Raw genomic sequence first — 22,161 nt, forward strand, 5'->3', positions numbered from 1 at the left:
TGCGCTGGGTTTGCCATCCCTTTTCCGCTGCTGCTTCCTAATACATGGCTGAAAATTGCCTTTCCCACTAACAATCCAGTGCACGCGCTGGCTCTTGCTGCAAACAAACCCTGAAGTGAACATCCAGGAACAAAATCCATCTATGACACCCAGCAGATGCTCGTGGCAGGTTTGTTTAGGGGTGCACCCAGCTCCTCGGAGGGTGCCCGCGGGCAGACGGCCAGCGCACTGCTCCAAGACCTCCGGTGGAGCTGGGAACTGAGCCACAGTGCCGGAGCCCTTCAATTCCCCCACCCACTCCCATGCTTTTACAGCTTCACCAAGCAGTTTAGGAGAGAATTACAGCACCTAGAGGGAAATTTGACCACTAAAGCCCTCCAAGGAAAAAGAGCTTTGAAGCAAGCAAGCTTTGGAGCCTTAAACCTTGACAAAATGTCTGTATTAAGCCCTTTCCAGCTGCCTGGCTCGAGATGAAATTTCTAGCGTGATCATTTAACTTCTGCATATCGTGCCTGGTGGTAGGAACAGGGGATGGGTGTTAGGGCCCTGGGGTTGTATCTCCTTCTCTTGTGTCGCTGACTCACTGCGGGGGTTGGAGAAGTCACTCACCATATCTGTGCCCACTCCCTCTGTAGCTCTGATTTACAAGGAAAGATTTAAAAAGCTAAATCTGAGCACTGTGGCAAAGCTGTAGCCGAGCTGGGGACATGAGAACAGCCCGCAGATATGTGAAGGAGGGGAAATCACCTAGGATGAGTATTGGCTGCCCATGTTCCCAACCACTTTGGAGTGATGAATACCAGAACCCCTCCAAAAAAAATCTCTGCCAGGTTTTATTCCATAAAATAAATTACCCCATGAACAAACGAAGCCCCTCACTCCCCTTGGGCCAAACAGCTGTGCCCTCCCATTAGTCCGGGGGAAACCGCTGTGTTCGGCAGGCGGAGCAGAGAGGGACGTGGTCCCGGAGGGGAGCCGGACAGGCTGGCAGAGCCCAGCAGACCTTGGCCAGACCTCTTTCCTCCTCCATCCCCAGTGTGCCGATGGGCAGTTCTGCTGGAAGGGGGCTCTTTCCCCATTGTGTAGCTGGTGTCTTGCCCAAGAGGACCCAGAGCTCGATTGCAATCCCAGGTGTAGCCGTAACATACACAGAAATAAATCACTAGCTCACATTTCTGTAAGCTTATTCTGCTTGCAGACCACTGGAATCTTTCAGCAAAGGCGAGAAGCTGCCGATACCATTATTTCTGTTCACCATTCATACCCTTCTCACATTTAAGCTTTTCATCCCCAGCTCCATCCCACCTTTATCTCTGCCAGCTAAAAGCCACCAGATAATTTTACCTCTAACTTTCCCAGGAGCAAATGTGGACCCACCAAAAGCTTCTAGGAAACTCAGCTCTAATAGTAGCATCTTTGTGTCAGGGATCCTCCATCAATAACATAAAAAATGGCTAGTAGAGTTAAGGGGGGAAATCACAGCAAGGCCTGGTATCACTCATTGCTTTCGGGTTACAGTTCCCAAGTGATAACAGCTATTAGCAACACTTTGACGGCTTCCCTACCGTGGAGGGGAGGGCAGGAGACAGAAAACATGTCAAGCCATCACCTCCATGTTAAGTGATAAGTACCTATTTAGATGGCAGAGTTAAAGCTGAATGCATCAAGCAGGGAACACTTTGTGCCAAGAAAAAAAAAAAAATTTAAAAAAATGCTATATAGATACATAAAAAGCAGGGTTAGGGTATTTGTTCTGCTGACAGCAGCTGTGATGGATTGTTTAAGAAAAATAGACTCCCTGTGTTTTGTCAGGGCTATCAGAAAGCAGGAGTCCAGCACTTTAATACTCTCAAATGACTGGCCTTGAGAGGCAGCAGCATGTCAGCAGCACGGGCTGGGCTCTCCCCACGCTGACACCTGCCCCGGCTGCCAGCAAGCGGCAGTGCTCGGGGCCAGGGGCAGCGTGTGCTGGCAATTTCCATCCATTTCCTCGGGCCAGCAGCTGCCCCCTGACACCCGTTCCTTCCACTCGCTCTGCCTTGGGTCCTGCTGGAGCGCCTGTGGGTCGGGAGCCAGCAATGTTTTAGCGTATGTGCCCTTGCGGCATTGCCTCAGAGCAGCCCATGGCTCCTCCGCCCAAGCAGGGAGGAGCAGGTCCAGAGTGCGATGGGTGGGGATGGCACGGGCTGCACGGTGAACATTTCATTCATGCCAAACCTGCCCATGTATTTATATATATAAACTATATGTTGTTCCTAATTGCAACAAGACTGCTGAAACATTTGCAGACGCTGCAACCCAGCACTGCAGAATTGCACAGTCCGTGGAGGGTGTTGGGAGCTCCCAAGGTGTGAACCTCGCAGCGTGAGCAAGGGTTGCGTGGCCTCTGCTTCCTCTGGTGCTGCATCCCCAGGGAGAGCTCAGATCCACAGACACATGAGGGAAAAGCCATACACCCAAACATGCCTTTTCCCCTGAGCTCTAAGGGGTGGGAAGGACACACCAAGCGGGGCCATGGCTGCCCGACACGGCAGGAGGGGCAGGAGGAAGGAGGGAGTACAGGGCTCGGGCAAGATTGATGGCTTCGTTGCCATTAAGAAAAAAATTAGCCGGTGGCGGCTATCATATTAAAGGGTGAAGAAGCCGTGAATTATTTTCTTAAAGATCTTATCACTTACAATGATAATTTTACCTTCCAAAAGGCCACTTTTAATGAGGCAAGCCAGGCAAAAAGTCATGATTTAATGCCAGATTTTTTTTTTCCAAACACATTTTACTGCTTTTTTGTCCATGTTTAAAAAGCGCCGGTGACCTTTTTTTATTTAGCCTGCCCCAGGTGTAATGCTCAGGCTGATCCTCTCAGGGTTTATAACCTCCGCAGAGAGTGCCTTTACCCAATGGAGAGATGATTTAAAGGGGAGGGAGAAATATGAGGCTGCATGGCCGCTCACACAAGGCTCTTGCTCTGTCTTTAATGCTGGGAGCTGTGGTTTGCCAGGGATGGGGGGACCAGGGAAGGAGGAGGGTACTTTTGGCCTGATAGCCCCAGTCAGGTGCTCCCTGAAAGGAAACTGGGCTGAACTGGCACCCAGGCAGGGATGAGCTGGCTGGTGGCCTTTCCCCAGGAGGAAAAGGGACATCTCAGCACCAAGGCTTGTTCCCACCATGCCAAAGCGGCTGGCTCCCAAGGTAGGGAGCATCTCCACACAGCCATACATCACACCTGTCTGCACACACGGAGCACCCAGTGCCATGTTTTTGGGGTGGGAAGCCAGAATTTGGGTCTGCCCTGCCGTGTGGGCATGCAGGAGGGCTGGGAGGGCATGTGTGAAGCTGCCTTTTCTCTGCGCAGCCATCTTCCCAGGTGAGAGAGGGATGTGGATCCCACTGCTGTCCCTTCCCCACTTGACGGGACCCGGGTGGGAGTGAGCAGTGTGAGTGCAGGGGGCAGCAGCTCCTCGGCTTGGCATGCCGTGGCCAGGCGTCCTCATCATTTAGCCATCAGGAAGCAACCCCAACACAATGATTTAAGAAAGAGAGGGCAAAATCAGGATGGCAGAGAGGCTGGCCTAATGCAGAAATGGAAGTCACCCTTATGGCAAGTGCTTTTCCTAATCCCTCAGCCCCTGAGCCTGCACCCCTGCCTGCCCCCACACCTCTCTGAACGGCAAACTGTGGCACAGCGCACGGAAATGAGAAAAACAAATGAAGTCAAGTTTCCTAAGAGTGAAGGGGAAGTGTGACTTGGCATCTCTAACGCTGTGTTTAACATGCCGGCAAGGTATTTAGAATTGAAGTGCTTGCACACAATTTAAAAATAGACAGTTTATTAATCTAAACTGCAAGTGTATGTAGAAGAGGCCTCGAGATTGACATCTTTGGGATTAGTTTAGCCCTGCGTTTTTCCAGAGGTCATCGCCATGGTGCTCAGGAGGTTTGTGGAATAAATGGGGCCGGCGTTCTTCCCGGGACCACACGCTAAAAACTAATACATAACATTTAATTTACTGTCTCCATAGCTAGCCCAACCATTTTTCACATAATAATATTGGATTAGAGCTACCAGAAGCTGAGGGGGGAGCTGGAGGCGGGGAGGGTTTGTCTGTCTGTCGCCAAGGAATGGGGAGATGGGTATTTTTTCCCCTTCTCTAGAATACATTGGAAGACAAAACGGATTTAACTCTCCCAGCTCCAAGGTGCTTGGCTCGTTAGAGGAGGGGAGGAGTATTATCAGCGCTGCAGTCAGGGCTGTTGTTCTGAGTCACACCGAAAGGCTTTGAGCCTCCGTCCCTATGTTTTACAGGACATGTGCAATCTTGCTTCTTCAAAAATGATCCTTGTTCTGTGTTTAAAAAATTAACTAAACAACAGCAGTCGCTCGGCCTGCACCGTGCTTCACCTTGTTATTAGAGGGCTTCCCTAGAAATAAATGAGCTGCTCAACAAAACCCATCACCAGTTGAGTTCAGCCAACACGTGAGGCAGGAGAGCCCCTATGGAAGCAGAGACCGGTTTCTTGGGGCAGCCCCTGCTGGGTACCCCAGCCCCACGGGCTCCCACCAGCCCACCCAGCATCCCCGTCGGGCTGAGCTGACGAGCCTGCCAGCCCCAAGGTGCGGCCAGCACAGCCCTCGGCACGGCAGAAGGGACCGTGCCTGGGGAGATAACAGAGCACCCTGGCAGGTCCTCCTTTCAGGACATCACATCTCTGCCTGGTCGATACAGCCGCGCTTAAGGTAGAGACCTGCAGTGCAGACAGGGATGTGGTTCTTGCCTTCACAGCAGGGCTGGCAGCTCATGCCCGTGGGGTTGAACCCAGCATCCCAAATCCTCCTCCCTCCATGCCCACACCCACCACGCTGCTGTGCTGCTTTCCCCGGGAGAGCCGTCCGAGCCCGGGGGATCACATCCTGCTGACTGACCCAATTTGTATGCTGAGTCATTTTTCCACTTGCTCATATCTTTCCAAAAAATGCACGTTTTTTTCACGTTTCATTTCAGCCCAGAGGCAAATGTTTCTGGAATACTTGCCTTTCTCCAAGGTATTACACTTTTTAATAATGTTGTCACCACACTTGACCTGTCCAATTCAGATGATATCTACACTTCCCTTCGCAAACATACACATCTCCAAGCACTCATTTATTGTCGAATCTTGCCAGCTGATTCTCAGAAACAAACATCTGGAGAGCTGCATTTCCAATGTACATTTTTTACAATGTATTGGGCTATTTTTAGCCTAGTTTAGCTAATTTATATTTTAAATTAGAATTTAAAATTGCATTTTTCCCTTAAACTCTTCTAATAATAAAGTTCAGTTTTAACTCAGTGTACATTTTTTTAGATGCTGTCAAACTCCCACGGTAATTTTCCTGCTAGAGTTCACTCTGTGTAGAATTTAGACTTACTTACTATTGACTTGAAGTTTATCAGTGATTTCTTAGGTCTCAAATATCACTGATCTTTTTAACCTTCTAAAAGGCCCTTTTTTTTCCCGTGCTGCTTATTAAAATAAATAGCATCATTACAGAAGGAAGAGGTAGTTGTGACACAAAGGTGCCAAGAGCTCCAGTGCAGCTTACAAAGCTATTGAGAGATTTAGTGGCACATAACGGGGTGGATGAGGACACGATAGCACTGCTGCACATCAGCACACCTTCGCTTCACGGTGCGAATTCCTGCTGTGATCCTCATGCATCATTTCCAGCAAGGACCGATTCTGTCCCCAGCCACCAGACCTGGGGACAAAATGACGATCCCTTTGTTGCCTGATGCATTCATTTGCACTTTGCTAGACCCTCCAGCCCAGTCCCCTTGTGGGGCAGGGTCCCATGGGAAGTGCAGAGCCAGCCCCACCACCCGGCAGACACTCTCTGTGGCTTTGAGCACAGCTGGACAAGGGGGCAGAGAGCTCGACAATGCTCACAGCATGAATTTCTCCTTTCTCTTGCAGTCAATTTTGTTGTCTGCCTCGATCAAGCGGGAAGGAGACTCTCCAACAGCATCACCCCACTCTTCAGATGACATCCATCACTCGGACAGGTATCAGGTAAGCAGGTGGATGCCATCGCTGGTCTCCGCCTCAGGCAGGCAGCCAGCTCACTCCGGTGCCCACAGCTCTCTGTGTGTGAGAGCCCAGCTCCGGGCTGTGCCCCGTGGCCCCAGCTCATCTTTTCGCAGCACGGGGACACGAGCGCTTGGTCCCTCACACAGCTACAAAGCTGTCTTTTTGTCTGCAGAGTCCTCCCAGCTCTGACTTTAAACAACAGCCGTGCAAAACTGATTTAAATCTTTGTAGAGGTTTCTGTTGCATTATATTCATAATCTCAGTCGTTGCCATAGTTATGTTTGTCATTACTTACCCCATGCCACCGGGAAACTTTCAGAGAAGAGATTTTTTTTAAAAAACAGTGAATGATGCCAGCCTGCAGCAGGCCAAAATTCTCAATTTCACTGGTGTGCCGCTGCCCAGCAAACTGACTTGTGACTCCCACCCAAAACAGAAATGGGTTTGAACCATCCACAGCCATGCCAGCATGTTTTATAAAACACCTTCTGGCTGCACCAGCTTGGCATGTGCCCATCACCCTGTATCCTGCAGCGCTCTGCAGCGATAGCCCGTGCCCAGGGTCAGGTCTGCATCAGCCACTTGTGTGTGTCAGGTCTGTGGTTGGGTCCACCAGCTCTGGGGTCTGACCAAGCAGCCTCAAATAAATCGTGTGTTAAAGAGAGGCCCAATTTGTAGCAGATTTGTGCGTTTGTTGCCCATTATTGTCCTTTTTGCCCTATTTATTGGTTATATTATCAAATATGGGCTGGATCCTCCGTTGTTTGCTACATATTCCCATGTAGCCTTCAGTTATAACTTGGTGTCACGTCACAGTCACTTTACTCTTGTATGAACGGTGAGACCTGGTGCAAAGTAAGAGAAGCAAAACCCTGCAGAAGATACAGAAATGCCTGATTCAGGTAATCCCGCCGTCTTTCCTGCCTATTTATTAAGGCTAATAAATAAATAAATCATGTTCTTTCTGAAAGGGAATGCAAGAGACTTCAGCCATGGCCCCCTTTGTTGGAGAACACCCCTCCCTTCCCACTCCTCCAGACTTCAGTCTTTGTGAAATTGGAGGTCCCTTGCAGTCCTCCTTTCTTATAAATTTTTATTATGTCATACTTGAGGACAAATATTCTCAGCAGAAGCCCCCTCTATGTGCTGAGTCCAGCTAGTCTCTAATGTGTTTTAAGTTTGTGAGTGTATTTTATGGAGGGTTGCAGCCCTTAATGCAAATGTGTAATGGGAGTTGTAAGACTGCACTGCAGGGAGAAAAGACCTCTGGGCCTGATTTTCATTTACGCTTGTGCTGGCTGCGTTATTCTGCTCTAGCAGCGTAAAGAGACCTCAGAGTGGGTGCCAGGGTTGTGTAAAGCCTCAGCGTATCCTTAATAAAGCCACAACATGAGGGAAAATTCAGTCTTCCTGGCTCACCAAGTGAAATGCTCAGGAAGCAGAGCAGAAACTCTCATGGTGGTGACTTTAAGGGCTGCAAAATTTGACTTTCCATACGCAGAGGTGTGCTGGAATTATGGATGTCCCTTGTGTTATTTGTGATCTAATCGTGAATATACACTGTGTTAGTAACATGCTAGAACGTGAGTTATTGGCGTATGGGGTTGCAGAATTCTGTGGCTTGGTTTTCTTAGTCCTCATGCTTATTTACCATGGGATCTTTAGGGAAGAAGGAGATTTATGAATCAGGGGGCTACAGCCTTGCAGAGCGCTGGGGCTGTTTGCATTGCTCCCCGCGCAGAGAGGGAGCCGCAGCAGAGGCGATGGGGTAGCTCCGCGACGTGGGGAGGGGGATCCCTTTGCCTCCCCTCTGCCAAACCCGGTTGATGGAGCTTGGTACGTGGACACTGATCAGACTGAGGTGGTGGTGTTAAGCGCCGTTCTTTATTTTATCAGTGCTGGGGAACACTGGGGATCATCCTCCATAAGTGCTCCAAAGACTGGATGCTCTTGCTTTGCTTATATTCACATAATTATTATATATGCATTACAATTTTTGAAAATTTTGACATACTATACATCTATACTAGGAAATAATTCATGATGTTAGTTATAATTGTTTAATTTCTTACAGTACATCTATTAATTATTAGTTAAATATAAGCTAACCACTCTGCTTCTAAACAATGTATTACTCAATCTTCTGTCTCCCGCTTGTCATGCAGAAGGACCTAAAACTTGAAAAATATCCCCTCGTTTTGCAGGTGGTCAGAAAGCATTTATCTCATGTCAGTGGCAGCTGGTGTAGTGCAGGACCTTGTGATCTGGCCAGTGGTGGGTGCTCCTCTTAGATACAGTGTGTTCTGTCAGCCGGGGCTTTTCCTGCGCCCTGAGTAAAAATAGAGCCCTTTCAGTTAGATTTAGATACAACCCTGAATCCCCAGCGGAAAAATGAACAGCAGATTATAAGTCGCTCACTGTACTGCAAAGATAACATTTCAGGCTTAGAGGGAGACCACCTCGTGTGGGTCAGAAGAGCCCACAGAATGTTTGCCACCAAAGAACATGTGGAGTCAGTACAAGCGAGAGCCTAAAATCCCGGTCCCGGGAAGGCTCACCTCCCTGCCCCGCGCTCAGCGGGGAGCAGGCCTCCTGGAGGGCAGCTTAATTAATTAGAAGGGTAAAGCCAACAATTGGCAGCTTTGATTTGGTAAGTCGGCACACGTATGAAAATACAGCTGCGTTTCAGTGCGAGCGCGCGGGTTTTTTGGAGCGCAGGAAGGAGAACGGGGGGAAGGGGCTGGTCAGGGGGGCTGGGGGCAGCTTGCGGGGCTGGGCAGGGACCAGGGGCCTCTGGGCTCCCATTGGACACGTGCCTTTGGGGCTGGGTGTCCTCGGGCCCTGATTGGCCAAGTGCCCTTGGGCCGTAAAGGCCCCCAGTACCTAATTGGGCAAGGAGAGCTGGGGAGCGGTTGCCCCCGATTCGTGATTGGCCCGCACCTCTGGGTTACAGTTGGGCCCAGGGCCCTGGTTGGCTGGTGCTGTTGGGCCTAAAGGATGCCAAATCCCTATTGGGCAGGGTAACTTGGATTCTAGCAGCTTCTGGGTAATGATTGGCCACCTGCCCCTGGTGTCCAGTTTCCCGTGGGCTGATTGGTCCTGTGCCGTCGGGTACCAGTTGTTCCTGGTTTCTAATTGGCGCGTCTGTTACCCCCACTCTCTGATTGGCCAGGTGGCTCAGGGTTCCAGCCGCGCCTGGGCTCTGATTGGCCGGGACTCGCTGGGAGCTGCTGCCGCCTGTCGGTTGCCATGGGAACTTCCTCCTCGCGCGCCTTTCCCCGCCGGTTTCCTGGTGAACTTTCACCCGCTCGGCGGCGGGTCACATGACCGGGGCCAACATGGCGGCGGCCGCTGGGGGCTGATCGGCGGCGCCTGCCGGGCCGCGCCGTATCCGCCCGCATCCCGGGCCGCGCGGGGGGGTCCGCCCCGGGACCCGCCGCCCCGCTGCCCCCGGCGCCCGCGGCTATGCAGAGCGGCAGGAGGGGGCCCGGCGGCGGGGGCCGGGAAGAGGTGGGTGCTGGGGGGGAGGCCGGTGCGTTGTCCCGGTGATGCGCGGGGCGGGCCGAGCCGGGCCTTGTTTACTGGGGAAGGGGGCGAGTTATTTACATCGGTCACCTGCAGGCCCTGACACTTCTCCGCTCTTGTCTCCCCTCTGCAGACCTTCCTGCGGGTGCGAGCGAACCGGCAGACCCGGCTGAACGGTGAGTGCGGCCTCGGGCAGCCCCGCCCCGCCGGGCCCCCCTTCCTGCGCCCGGGAAACTTCCCGGAGTTGGGCCGAGTTCTGTGAACCGCCCCCCCACACTCCCGCAGGCCGGGACCCGCGACCAGCCCCGCCAGGGCCCCGCCTTTAGTGTGGGGTGACCCCCCCGCGTTCCCCTCCCGCTGCCCGGGGGGGCGGTTCTCACCCCTGGGCTCCCCCCAGCTGGTTTGTAAGTAGGCCCCGAATCCCGTGTTTTAAATCTGGGGCCGGGCTGCTGTGCTTCCAAGGCTCACGTGGCAGAATCTTGCAGTAAACTTTTAAACCAGCAGTCTGAGCATTCGCGCATCTGACGTCATGCTTTGTTTTGGTTTGGTTTTTTTTCCTCTCAATCCCACAGATGCTGGTGTGTTGTTTTTATTCTTGTATTTCTGGGTGTTCCTAACAACAAACGAACAAGTATTTCTAGTGAAATGTGGCTTGGTATTTAAAAAGCAAATAAATCAGAGGTCACTTTATTTCAGAGAGAGAAAGTCCCATCTCTGTTTGTAAATCAGAAAAAAAGCTACAAGTATACTTTTTTTTTAGCTTGAGCTGAAGAGGTTGAAACTCTTTTCCCAAAGTTCAGAGAAGTCAGAACTTGCTATTTAAGTAGTAACAGTATTCTGTTACCTGATTTTGTATTGCTTATAGCTTGCCTAGTATGTGCCATTTAGTCAAAATTTAGTTGTTCAGGCTATCAGACTTGTTAATTTTGAGCTTCCTGCTATGGTAGTTCAAGATAACACCAGTGACATTGTGCTGATGCAATTTATTTAGAAGAAGATAAAGATACTATAACAAAATAGCAAAAGGCTTTAGAGTGTACTGATACCAAAATGGTTTTCTTGAAGTGCTACATGTTTAGCATAGCCTTAAGCAAATGGAAGTATTTTTAAGTTTCGGACCCAATAACTTTTTAAGTTGTACATAGCTGAATTCAGAGCTAGCTTGGAGATTTTTAAATATCAACCCCGAGGCCCAAAAACCTGTGACCTCTTGGAAGTCTGTTAAGTCACACAACAAAGAGATGAGTTGCTTCGCATCAGTTACAGGTAACTGCTGGCAGGTGTGCTCGTACTCACATCTGCGCTCCGATATGAGTGCAGGGAGCTGCCAGCGCTGGCAGATGAGCCCTTGTCCTGACACAGAGGCTTCAGGTGCCTGAAATGCTCTGAGGTGTTGCTCTGCAGTGACTTTTTTTGTGTGTGTGACAGAGGTCTCTGGAGTCAGGGATGTCAAACTGTTTCTTTATCATTTTGTAATAGCTGGGGCTAAGCTCCCACCTTCTGCCTCTTTTCAGGCCAACAATGTGCAGTTATGTTATTTAAAATAAATAATTTTTAAGAGGATTGAGCCAGGCTTGTGGGGTTCTTGGACTCCTTCAGTATGAATGAAAGTTCTGGATGACAGTGTGCTCTGCTGAACTGGCTCACTAGTGCTTTATGCATTTGACTTGAGCCCGAAGTGGGGCTGCAGCACAGTCTGTGTACGCTGTGATCTGGGAACTCCTCTTGGCCCCTGTTTTTGGATGTTTTTGTGAACCTGGGCTCATCATCTAAAGGGAGGCTGCTAGTTTTGTACAGTGTTTGCAGTTGGTTTTGCTGAACCTTTTACTCATTATGTATATACCTTTTGGGGTACAGTGTGCAAAACTAACAGCCATTCCACATGAGGATATTTGGTTAATTTATATAATGCCCTTATAATGCTGGTATTTTCTGTCCATTCTGCTATACACCCTAACAATACTAGGTCCAGACGTTGGGGAACTGGATGCAGAAATACCAGCTGAAATGCTTTGGCTTTGTGTGACAAAGAAGGTCAAACCATATCAGAACTGGTTCCTCCTGAGCTTAACTTTTTATGACTCTGATTCCTGCTGTTCCCAGAACAAACCTGTAGTGATGCCTGGTTCAGTCCTATGCTGTTAGATTAGTGTCCAGACGGGTGGTTGGGTAGGTTATATTACTCCTTTCTGTGCATGTGACTTCATATTTGTGACCACTGAACTCAACCTGCTTTCTTATTTCCTCTTCCACATTTGTTTGCAGTAAAATAACTTTGTGGTATTCATAAGCTTTGCCACATTATTATTAAACAGTTATTTAAGCAGTATTGTTCCAGATGGAGAACACTTGAATGCTTTGGGGAAAAAATGCTTATTTGTCTATATCTTTAGTTTTAATGAGCTTCTAATCAATCACACAACTTTATACTTTGCTCTGTGAGAATGGTTTCCTTATTGCCTTTAGTTTAAATTGGCAGAAATTATTATACGTAGGACTTGTCCAAAGTCATCTGGCTTTTTGCTTCATACTGTTATTCACACACTGAAGAAAATTAAGATGTAGAAAATGCAGTCTATCTGTCAAAGGAAAATCTATTTCATTTGTTTTTATTATGTTTTAAGTGTACTTCTCCATATTGTTGTAACCAGTTTATTTTGGTATCTCTGTCAAGCTTCTTACCAGCTGAGTTCCAGAATCACATCCGAAAACTCTCCCCTTAAAAAGGGGCCCACAGTGTTTGCACTTTTCCCTCACAGCCCCTGACTCAGATCTCAGCTGCCCAGCCTTTTTGTGCCTGAGTCCTGTCAGATCTCCTTGATGTGTTCCACCCTGTTGTGGTCACTTGGGAAGGTGCAACAAGAGCCAAGGAAAGAGAATGTAGAGAGGGAGATGTCTTCTGAGAGCTGCTGTTGGCCTGGCTGCAGCATGATTAAGTCCTGATAGTTACACAGTTCACGGATACCTGACGGTCCAGAATTTTAATTCTTTAAGTCAAACCTTTGACTTAAATTGAGCTGTAAGTAAGGTGAATGCATTTGCAAGCTCTGGAGCAGGAGATTCATGTTCTGCCTGTTAGACTCTCGGTTGGGTGTTTGTATCAGAACTTCACTGTCAGCCTCAGTGAGTTAATCCTGCACCTCTCACCTATGCTAAATCCACTTTGCGGAGGTTGTGTCCTTGTGAACCCCGGAGTACGAGGTGCTGATTCCTGTAGAATCCGTGTGATAAGGCGTTTCTTTCATTTGCCTTATTTTCAGTGTTGCCAAACTGGAAACTTTAAGCCACCCTCTAAATTGATGCTTATGGAGTTTAGCAGCGTGGAGCAGGTTAGGTAGTCATTCAAAATTAGAGGCACAAAGTTACAGGTTAGTGTATCAGAACATGGATTCAGCAGGTTAAGTATTTGCCAGCCTTGGAGAACAGTGTCAGATTGAAGGTTGCTGAAAATCATCTGTATGGAAGTTTGGCCATGCAAATGTGAAAGCCCCACTGAGACCCTTCTGTGAATTTGGCCCTTAATGTTCTCACTCAGGCAGATGAGCAGCAAATTGTACATAAGGTCTGAAACGGATTCATGCTTGACCATCTGTTTTCTTGCTTTATCTTGTTCTTGAGATGGCTGTTTGTGCTCTGCCATTCTTTGTTCCCTTGGATCAGATGCTCTTGGAAAAGTTGATCAGCCACAGAAGCTTTTTGTGGTAGGTCTAATAAAGCATAACCGCTCCTTGAGACTCCTCTAGTAGATTGACAGAGAGCAGGTGCTTACTCTTGTGCTTGAATATCTTTGATTCAAATTTAGAAGTATTTGCAAAGTTGGCATTCTCCATAGAGCTGTAAAACAGGTCCTTACAAAGCTCTTGTATACCTGCCTGAGAAGCTGATTCCTGTATCGCTGGTGACCATAAACCTCCTCTCTGGGCAGACCTCTGTAGAAGTGGTCACTGTGCAGTTTGTTGTTGAACCACCACCAGTATGTTGTGTGCTTTTGTAGCTGATGGGTGGGGGAGGAATAAAGCTAGATGAATTTCACTGGAAAGAAGACAAAAATGTTTCCACTTAATTTGATTGGCCTGCCATTGCAGGAGCTGCTAATGATGTCTGCATGGGACTCTGGGGACCACTCAAACTGGTGGAGGGAATCATAGGAGATATTGCTAGTAACTTAATCATCTCCTTTGGTGCTGCGGTAGAGGCTTGTGTAGTGTCCACTGCTAGATGCTATGTAAGAGCACTTCTGAGGTAATTAGTGCCCTGTCCTGAAGGTGAATTTTTGCTTGGGAGGGGGAGTACCAGTGAAAACTAAAACCCATTAGCTTTTCTCTCAGGAAGTTTTGCTGGGCTAGAGAATAACATGATCTTTAGGCATTAATGAGGTTTAGCCTTGATGGGAAGAGCCCTTTGTGAGAAAAAATGGTCGATCTCTTCTGCCCGTAAGGCAGCAGTGTCTGTGGACCGAGGTGGGCTGGCTCCTTCTCTCTGTGCCTGTGGGGAGGCAGGGGCCAGTGCACCCTCAGCAGCAGAGGCTTTGTCAAGTGCACTTTGGTTTCTCCTCTAGTGCAAGCAGCTTCTCACCTTGCATAGTCCCAAAAGACCCGATACTGGGAAAGCAAAGAGCAGTTCTCTTAGCCAGCATGGCTCCTAAGTTAAGTCAGAGACCATGACTGAGACCCCGGCCCTTGCAGAGGGTCCCAGTTCTTGCTCACGTCCACGTGCTGCTTTCTCGTTCATGTGCTGTGGCCACTGAAACTCTCGGGGTGCCTGATAGTTTACTGTAGCCTGAGGGAGAACATGCACATGTAGCAGGAACAGTGTAGGGTAATGTACATCTGTTAAAAGTGAGGCCTCAAAGGTGCTGGAAGCCCTCTGATGGCCTAATAGTAATTATTAATGCTAATAAAATTAGTGACCTCCTCACCTCCTGGCAGAAGGCTGGAATAATAACTACAGAGTCTTTGTTCAATCATATATAAGAATGGGTCAGTCTTGTGCAAAAACCTCCTTCCCCAAGCTTCATCCTCTTGCATCCAGTCCTCTGCTGGCTGCAGTTTTATTTTCCTGAATTACAAGAGGGAATGGCTTTTTTTCCCTCTCCCATGCTCCTGTGACAGGAGCAAGAGAGAGAGAGGGATTAGTGAGCTAATTAGAAATGATCGCATCTATCAACACTAATTAACAATCCTGTGGTCTCACTCGCCTGTTCTTTTGAGCTGCTCCCCTTCGGGACAGCTCCACAATCACCCCCTGCCTTTGGGGCCGCTCCGTCCCTTCCGCGCTGATTGGAAGTGATGGCCGGGCTGCATGTCCTGTCGTGTGGGGACAGCGCTGCTCGGGATGGGCTTTCCAGGCTGCAGCGTTCCCTTTCTGTTCCCGCTGTCACCAGGAGCATCCCAGGCCTCCGTGGGCACAACACTGCCACTGCTAATGACCACGGAATGAAAATGGCAGGGAGATTTGTTTTCAACACCTCTTTCCTCCAGTGGCTTTTTCACTTGTGGCACTGGAAATTAAAGGGCTGCGTCTCGGCGGAGCTGAGTGAGCCAAGATAAGGGCTGTCTGCGCTGAGTCTTGTGTGGAACTGGAGCAGAGCAAAGTTCTGTTCCCAGCTCTGCAATAACATTTCAACAGTAGAGCAGGTGCTTGTTCTGGCAAAAGAGTCCCAAGAATTTATCAGTGTAAGACCTAAAACAAGTTGTCTTCTTTTTATCCGTATTACAGTGCATGGACTGGAGGATGGCAGTAAAAAAGTTAAAAATACTAATAAACTTGCCAAGTTGACTGACTTAGCTGAATTGATTTGCCACAGGTAGTCCTGCCAGAATAATTAAACATCTCCTTCCCTACATTTCCCTGTTTAAAAACAGGATGAGGTGAGAGAAAGATGTGCCTGCAATCAAGATAGAGAGAGCTTTATTCCTGTGTTTTTCTCTGGTCAGATAAGTGTTTGCTGGAGAATGCTCAAGTCATGTCTGATTCCAGCCTTCCCCCATATTTTGTGCTGACTCTGCAGAGCTACTGAGCCACGGAAAGATCATCCTGAACTTATGCGAAAGAGCCATACTGAGGGATATAGATGTTCACTAAACCAGAACTTCAGAAGAATCTCATGCACTGATGTACAAACCAGAAAGAGCATGGCTTAACTCCTGACTGCTTCTGGTAACAGGGCCGGGTGATGTTGAAGGGGCAGGAGAGATAATGTTTGGGGTTCAGGAAGGGGAGAGAAAACACAGAAGACATGCTGGGGGTCACTGTTTTATTTAAAAGTAGAACATAATTAATCCGGGCACAATGGCATTAGCAATAACACTTCATGATGTTTGCTTCTGTGTTGACTGTAAGTCGAGTGGTTTACCTTCTGGAGTAGAAGCCTGAAGGATGAGTAAAATAACAGATTTAAGCAGACAAATTAGAAAGGAAACTATTAAAATAGGCCACCAGCAATACTGAAGTACCTGAAGTGTATGGAGAGGCAGGTGGGCTGTAGAGCTGTCAGTGTGGTGTACCCGACACAAGAGGTTGTGGAGCTTCAGCAAATGAAATTCTGACAAATGATGAAAGTGCTGTGTGTTTACTTGAGAGTCTCTGTTGCTCGAAGGGCCAGGTATCGAAAACACTCCTGTTTTAGTCTCAGATCGCTGTCTCTTGTTCTAGGAATGTCACATTTGCAGAATCCTTTTCATGATGTAGGAGCGAAGATTGATTTTGCAGGGAGTTTTCCCGCAAATCTGTCTCATTCAGTGAGGAAAAGCAATGCCCAGAGAATAATTTGAAGCCTTCTTAATCCTGGAGCATCAGATAGTGTAGGGGATGACAAATACCCCTAATTCTGGATTATGGGAACGTATATCTTAACCCAGAGAGTCCTGAGTCTGGAGAAGGCAACAAGAAAGCGGTCTTTCAGGTCTGTGTTGGTGTGTTTCAGTTTCAGCTGAAACTTTGTAATTCACTTGGTGATATGTCTGCACTAAATTGTGCACTGTAGAAAACAATTGACAGCAACTTTCCCGTACCCCGATCCTTCTTTTCGTGGCATTCCAGCAGCTTCCTCTGGCTCCTTGGCTGCAGGGAGCTCTTGATCCCGCAGGATTCAGGCACAGAGGCTTTCGGAGTGTGCTGCAGTGCTCACGATGTCAGTAACGATTTCTGGCTAACGCAGCTCTTTGGTGGTGTCATCTCTCATTATCACATAGGCTTTCCTTGGGCTCTTCCTTGTCTCTCATTCAGAATTTTGACCTTCCTTATTAATTAAACAGCAACTGTCCTGCAGCCAGTGATTAAGTTATTCAGTAATACCTGCCTAAAGCCATCATAATAAAGGACAGAAATTCTTTTTAATGCAAATGATTTGGTTCCAGATGTTTTGATCACATTAAACGATGGCTCAAATTAACTGGAGATTGGATTAAGCAACAGGCTACGTTGGCTGCTTTTTCTAATCATGATGATTCCCAACATGTTTGTTCCCTGGAGCGTGCCTTCAAGAACGCTGTGTACCCCCCAGTTTTCCTTACATGAAAATAGTGAAATAAAAATAACAGAGCAAGCCTCAAGCTCTCTAGCATAGGTGCTGCGTTTTTCACAGCAAAGATCTTTCCTCTCCACAAATATTACCTGCTACTCGGATGCTGCTCTGACTGGTTCATGATGTTCTGGGAAGGAATTATTCAGGGTGTACAGAAGACACTGTGGTCCTGGAAGTGACTGTTACATACCTTGTCCAAGGCTTTTCAGGTGCTACATCATCCTTCTACAGTCTAAGAAAGTTCCTGTAGAAGAAATAGATGTGTTAGTGAATAGGTCTTGGACTTAGAAGACAAAATCCAGAACTGGATTCAGTGGCTTTATCACTCAACTTTGACAACAATTTCAGGCTTCCAAGAGAAAGTATTTAACCATTTGAATAACTTGCCTGGGGATGTGCAGCAGATATTCCTTCCCCTAGTTATTAAATTGTGAGTAATTGCCTTTCTGAAATCAGGGTGTACTTAGCCACAGGTTACACATTTAATCTGCAAAGTGCGAAGTTACAGTCTCTGTACTGTTCACAGAGGTAAGAATAGGGACTTGTAACAGGATTTTCTGGTGTGAAATCTTACCGTTTTTGTCGAGAGTTTATTATCTGGAGCTGAGCAAATAGAGAAAAGAGTGGATCTACAAACTTGACGTGTCTTCTTTTTTTTTTTCTTTCCCCGCTTTCTCCATGCAGCTCGGATTGGAAAAATGAAACGGAGGAAGCAAGACGAAGGGCAGGTATGTCCCCTCTGCAGCCGACCTCTGTCAGGATCCGAGGAGGAGATGAGTAGGCATGTGGAACAATGCCTTGCAAAGGTAGAGGCGCAGCAGGATCACCAGCTGCCATTCCCTTCTCCCTATTCTCAGCTTTGTCTGCAGTTGACCTAACATGGGGCAAAAACTAATGTTGCTGAGCTTGTAGGCAATGCTAACTGTCTCCCTAAGATGTGTAGTCACTTCTCTTTGTCTTGGAAGATGGATTCCTCTGGGTTTTTCTCCTGTGTTGCATTAGTAACTTTTTTACTTCATGCACTCTTTTGCTGTTATTGAAGTCTAAGTTGCACGCTGTAAACATAGAGCTGTTGGAGATTAGGAAGCCTTTTGTAGAGCTTCATGCTTCCTGTGTAGCACAGCAAGAAGAATTCTTTCTGATCTCTGCCTTTGACGCTGGAGTTATTTTTGTTGGGTTCTTTTGTAACAGACTGGCATTTGTAAATGTTGCATGACCATCTTACTCCAGGAAGTGCATTTGAGCAGAACCATTCTCTTGCTGTTCATCCCAAAGACAGCAAAGAGGAAGGAGGAATAAGCCCTAGGGGAGGGAGCGAGTTGTGTCATAGGGCTTTCTGTGTTTGTTTCTCAGGAAAACCCCACAGTAGAGATGATGATAACAAATTAATTCTTGTTGCCTCAAGAAGTGCATGGTGTAAAGAGAGGTGTCTTTTGATCAGTGACCCTAAAAAATATTCTCTAGGAGAACATTCCTGCCGGAGGTACAAGGCATCTGTGGTTTACATGATAGGAGAATTGCACGTTGAAGTGCAGACTAGCATTGTTACAGGAACCAGAGCTTAGATTTCCGTGTGAAAAAAAAAAAAAAGTAGTAATGATGATAATAATGAGCCTTGCAACTTGTTTTGATCTCTAAGATTGTCAGGTTCTTCCAGCACCCATTTACTTCTACATTTAGATCCCTGGGAACAGGGAGAGTAGATGCTGCTGTCATCTCTGTACTTAGCTGTCCTGGGAACAGTTCAGCTTTTCCTCTCTATCCTCCCCTGAGTTATTAGCCTCAAAGAGCTATTTCATGCAACTCAACACTCTGCCCCTGCTTTACTCTGTGCAGAGAGAAGGTTCATGCATGACTGAGGATGACTCTGTGGACATCGAGAATGAGAACGGCAACCGCTTTGAAGAGTACGAATGGTGCGGGCAGAAGAGGATACGGGCTACTACTCTCCTGGAGGGAGGATTTCGAGGTGCGCCAGTGTTTTGGGGACCCTTGTAAATCATTCTGCAGTGGAAGTTGATCATAGTCTATCTTTAAAGAGAGGGACCTAGAGATTTGTCTTTCACAAAGGGTGGGATGGACCTTCAGCCTTTGCTAGAATGTAAAGTGATTTCAGATTTCTGCCTCTTGAATGATGAGAGTCAGAATTTGTGCAAATCTTGAACAAAAGTGTAGCGTTATTTCTCGCTCGAGAAATGTGGCTGAAGAGGGAATGAGTCGGAATGGGTAGAATGGGGAGATCATTTGGGGAAAATAGCTTCTTATACGTTACACATAGTAAGAAATACATGGAAATATGCGTAGAGAGGGAAATAGAAATGAAATTGTAAAAATTACCAGCCTGGAGTGACGAAAGCTGGTGTATCAGCCTCTGGTGATGTATTGAAGGTGACAGCCAAGTCGCTTTAGCACCTGCATAAAATATTAAAGGGTCGGTTGTGCATTTATCACTCCATCCCTCTTAAGGTTGATAAATGAGAATCCAGGAACCTGCTCTGCACCTCCAGTACTGCAAGCCCTTAGGGCTTCCAGACAAACACGTTTTATTTTTCCTCCTTCTTTTGCTCCTTCCTCAGTGACGGGGAAATCAGTTACCGAGGAGAGAGTGAGTTATGGCAAAATTTGACCTCTCGTGAGCTTTATTGGTGAATGTAATTTTAGCTAGAAAGCTGGCCCCTTTCTCACACTCAGCCCTTTGGCCTCAAAGAAGAGGATTTACTAAACTGTTCATTGGCATGAACCTCTGGCACTAAGGAGAGTCTCTCGCAAGCAATCCACGTAGCGCACGCCTAATCAGAGGAGGAATGCTGGCTCCCTCCGTTCAATAAAGAGGATGGGATGTGATCTCTTCCTATATCAGCTTGGATTTTAATTTAAAATATCTCAAGGGGAAAGGCTACTATGTAAGGGAGTTGGACTTAAAAGCCAGCCATGTGCTCACTGACAACCTGGCATTCCTGATCTGCTCTTACCTTCTTCTGAAATTAAATTGCAGCTGGGTTGTAGCAGAGCAGATGATCAGGAGCACAGAGGTGAAGGAACAGCTTCTTTGGGTTTTAAAGACCACTCAGTGAAGCTCACGCTGTTACCTTCTGTGTCTATAGCCTTACCTACCTTAACTTTTTTTGTGCCCACATGCAAATTGAGTCTGTACGTGATTCCAGGAAGAGGTCTGATGAGACCATGCAGGGCCTTAGGCTATGTTTATGTGGTGTAGTTACTACAATCCATAGTGGGGAAGCCTAGGATGTCTGTGTGCCTCTATCATTGTCACTGCTAGTCCTGATGAGAAAAAGCTGCTCAGTTGATTTCTGCCCTTTTTTTGTGCATGCATAGTTTCTGCCTTTGCCCCCACCAAACACCTGAGTTTGAGGACAGCACAACTTTCCGCTTCCTTTGGTGTGGACATTGTGCCGTCTCCACCTGGTTGACATTCCTGGGTTTTTTTGAGTTAACTCACTGAAGTGTGGTCTGAGCCGTTCATGCTGCTTTAGTCATGTGGAGACCGTATTTTCAATGAGGCTTCAGGGGGCAAAATGTGTGTAATTGATCTGATAAGGTTGTGTAAATGCAAAGTACTCCTTGTTGCATTTTTTTTCTTTATTTTAAGAAATTCTCAAATGTGTTAGTTTGCGTTATATAAATGAACTGCTTTCCTTCACCAGACGTTAGACAGGTTCTAGCAACAGTCAGGGCTGTAACATCTGGTAGATGGCTGCACAGGCATGGACAGTTACTTCTGTATTTCTTCTTTAGAAATAGCCTTGTTTCCATCAGGAATTACAGGGTCCTTCTTTCCTTTTTGAGACCTTCCTGACACCTTCAGGACTGTTCAGTTACATGAACAGATCCAGCAAAGGAACACAAGACTGGGAGAAGAGTAGAGCACAACCAGATGCAGTTTTAAAACTTTCCATAATTGCCCTGAAGGGAAGGCTTTTGGATTAGGCTCCTTCCCTGTGTGGTGCCGGATGAAAGGTGTCTGTAGATCAGCTCACAAGCACAGGAACCTCCCTATAGCATCTGTAGTGAGGAGCATTCTCCGTGCAGCTTTTGGTGGCAGAGCCGCTGCTGAGGTGACTCCACCTGAGTGGCTGACAGCTCCCTGGCACATGCGTTTCTCCCTGCCCTTCCACCTCTGGAGCACACATCTGCTGGCAGCTGGATTCAACAGCTACCATGCTCCTGTGGAGAGGTGTCCTCTTCCCTAAACAGATAAACTTTTTGCCACCAACTTTATACCTACTGTTTTGAGATGACCAGATAAATCTGCAGGGTACCTACCTGCTCTGCACAAGATGTTTCTGTGAAATTTGGGAAGCCCAAGCAAAGCTGGAATGATCTCCCATAGCTGGCTGATTGTATTTCTTTTTAAGCAAGTTACGCTTTTTCATGTTCCCTTTTGTGGTTCTTTTCTCTGGCTGCTGGCACTCGGAGGTCTCCATCAGTCAGACCTGCTTTGTGCACTCTCAGGTAACCTTACGGTGACTGTCTTTTCCCTTTTTCTGCCAGCATTGGCTCTTGCCTTGTATTAGGGACAGAATTCTTAATTTACAGCCCTGAAGCACAGCACAACGTTGTGGAGATGCTTTCTAATGCTTAAAATTGCTTTGTCTGGAGTTGGCAAGGCCCTCATTAACCCACGTCACCCGAGGCTTTGTGTTTGGCTCTGTTCCCTTTGCTGAGAAGTAGCAGCGATGTGGAAATCGAAGGCCTTTTATAATGCCAGACAGCCTTTGCCAGGCTACAGGGATGTCACCAGTGTCTAAAGAGATGACACGGGGAGATACATAAAACCGGAGGGGAAAATAGATGTCCGTGTGTCTCATTAATTTTGGTTTTAATGGTGTGTTGCTTTGAGGAGATGTCACAGGCGGGTGAAGGGGGAGCAGGACACTGTGGCCAGCGTGTATTGCATGAGTGCATCAGACCATTGGGCAGCATTACAGAAGTGGCTCAAACTTAGCACAGGTCCTGGCTGCTTCTTTTTATCATTTTGGGTTAGTGGATCAAGTTCATATCACTCTCAAGGTGAGGAAATTCTT

The 22,161-nt window shown here is 47.5% G+C and overlaps 1 protein-coding gene across 2 annotated transcripts in view; it reads left to right on the forward strand.

The window, feature by feature from the left end:
* RNF220 (ring finger protein 220) overlaps window positions 1-22,161 on the forward strand; it is a 223,684-nt gene that overhangs the window by 156,741 nt on the left and 44,782 nt on the right. The window contains exons 5-8 of one of the 2 annotated variants that reach the window (XM_065657825.1): window positions 5,953-6,048; window positions 9,725-9,767; window positions 17,801-17,844; window positions 18,953-19,085. In XM_065657825.1, coding sequence (XP_065513897.1) covers window positions 5,953-6,048; window positions 9,725-9,767; window positions 17,801-17,844; window positions 18,953-19,085 — 316 coding nt within the window. Of the gene's footprint in view, window positions 1-5,952; window positions 6,049-9,398; window positions 9,577-9,724; window positions 9,768-17,800; window positions 17,923-18,952; window positions 19,086-22,161 lie in introns of those variants that run through there. The other variant, XM_065657823.1, reaches the window with a different exon arrangement.

This window comes from Caloenas nicobarica, chromosome Z, assembly GCF_036013445.1.
Source record: "Caloenas nicobarica isolate bCalNic1 chromosome Z, bCalNic1.hap1, whole genome shotgun sequence".
Lineage (NCBI taxonomy): Eukaryota > Metazoa > Chordata > Aves > Columbiformes > Columbidae > Caloenas > Caloenas nicobarica.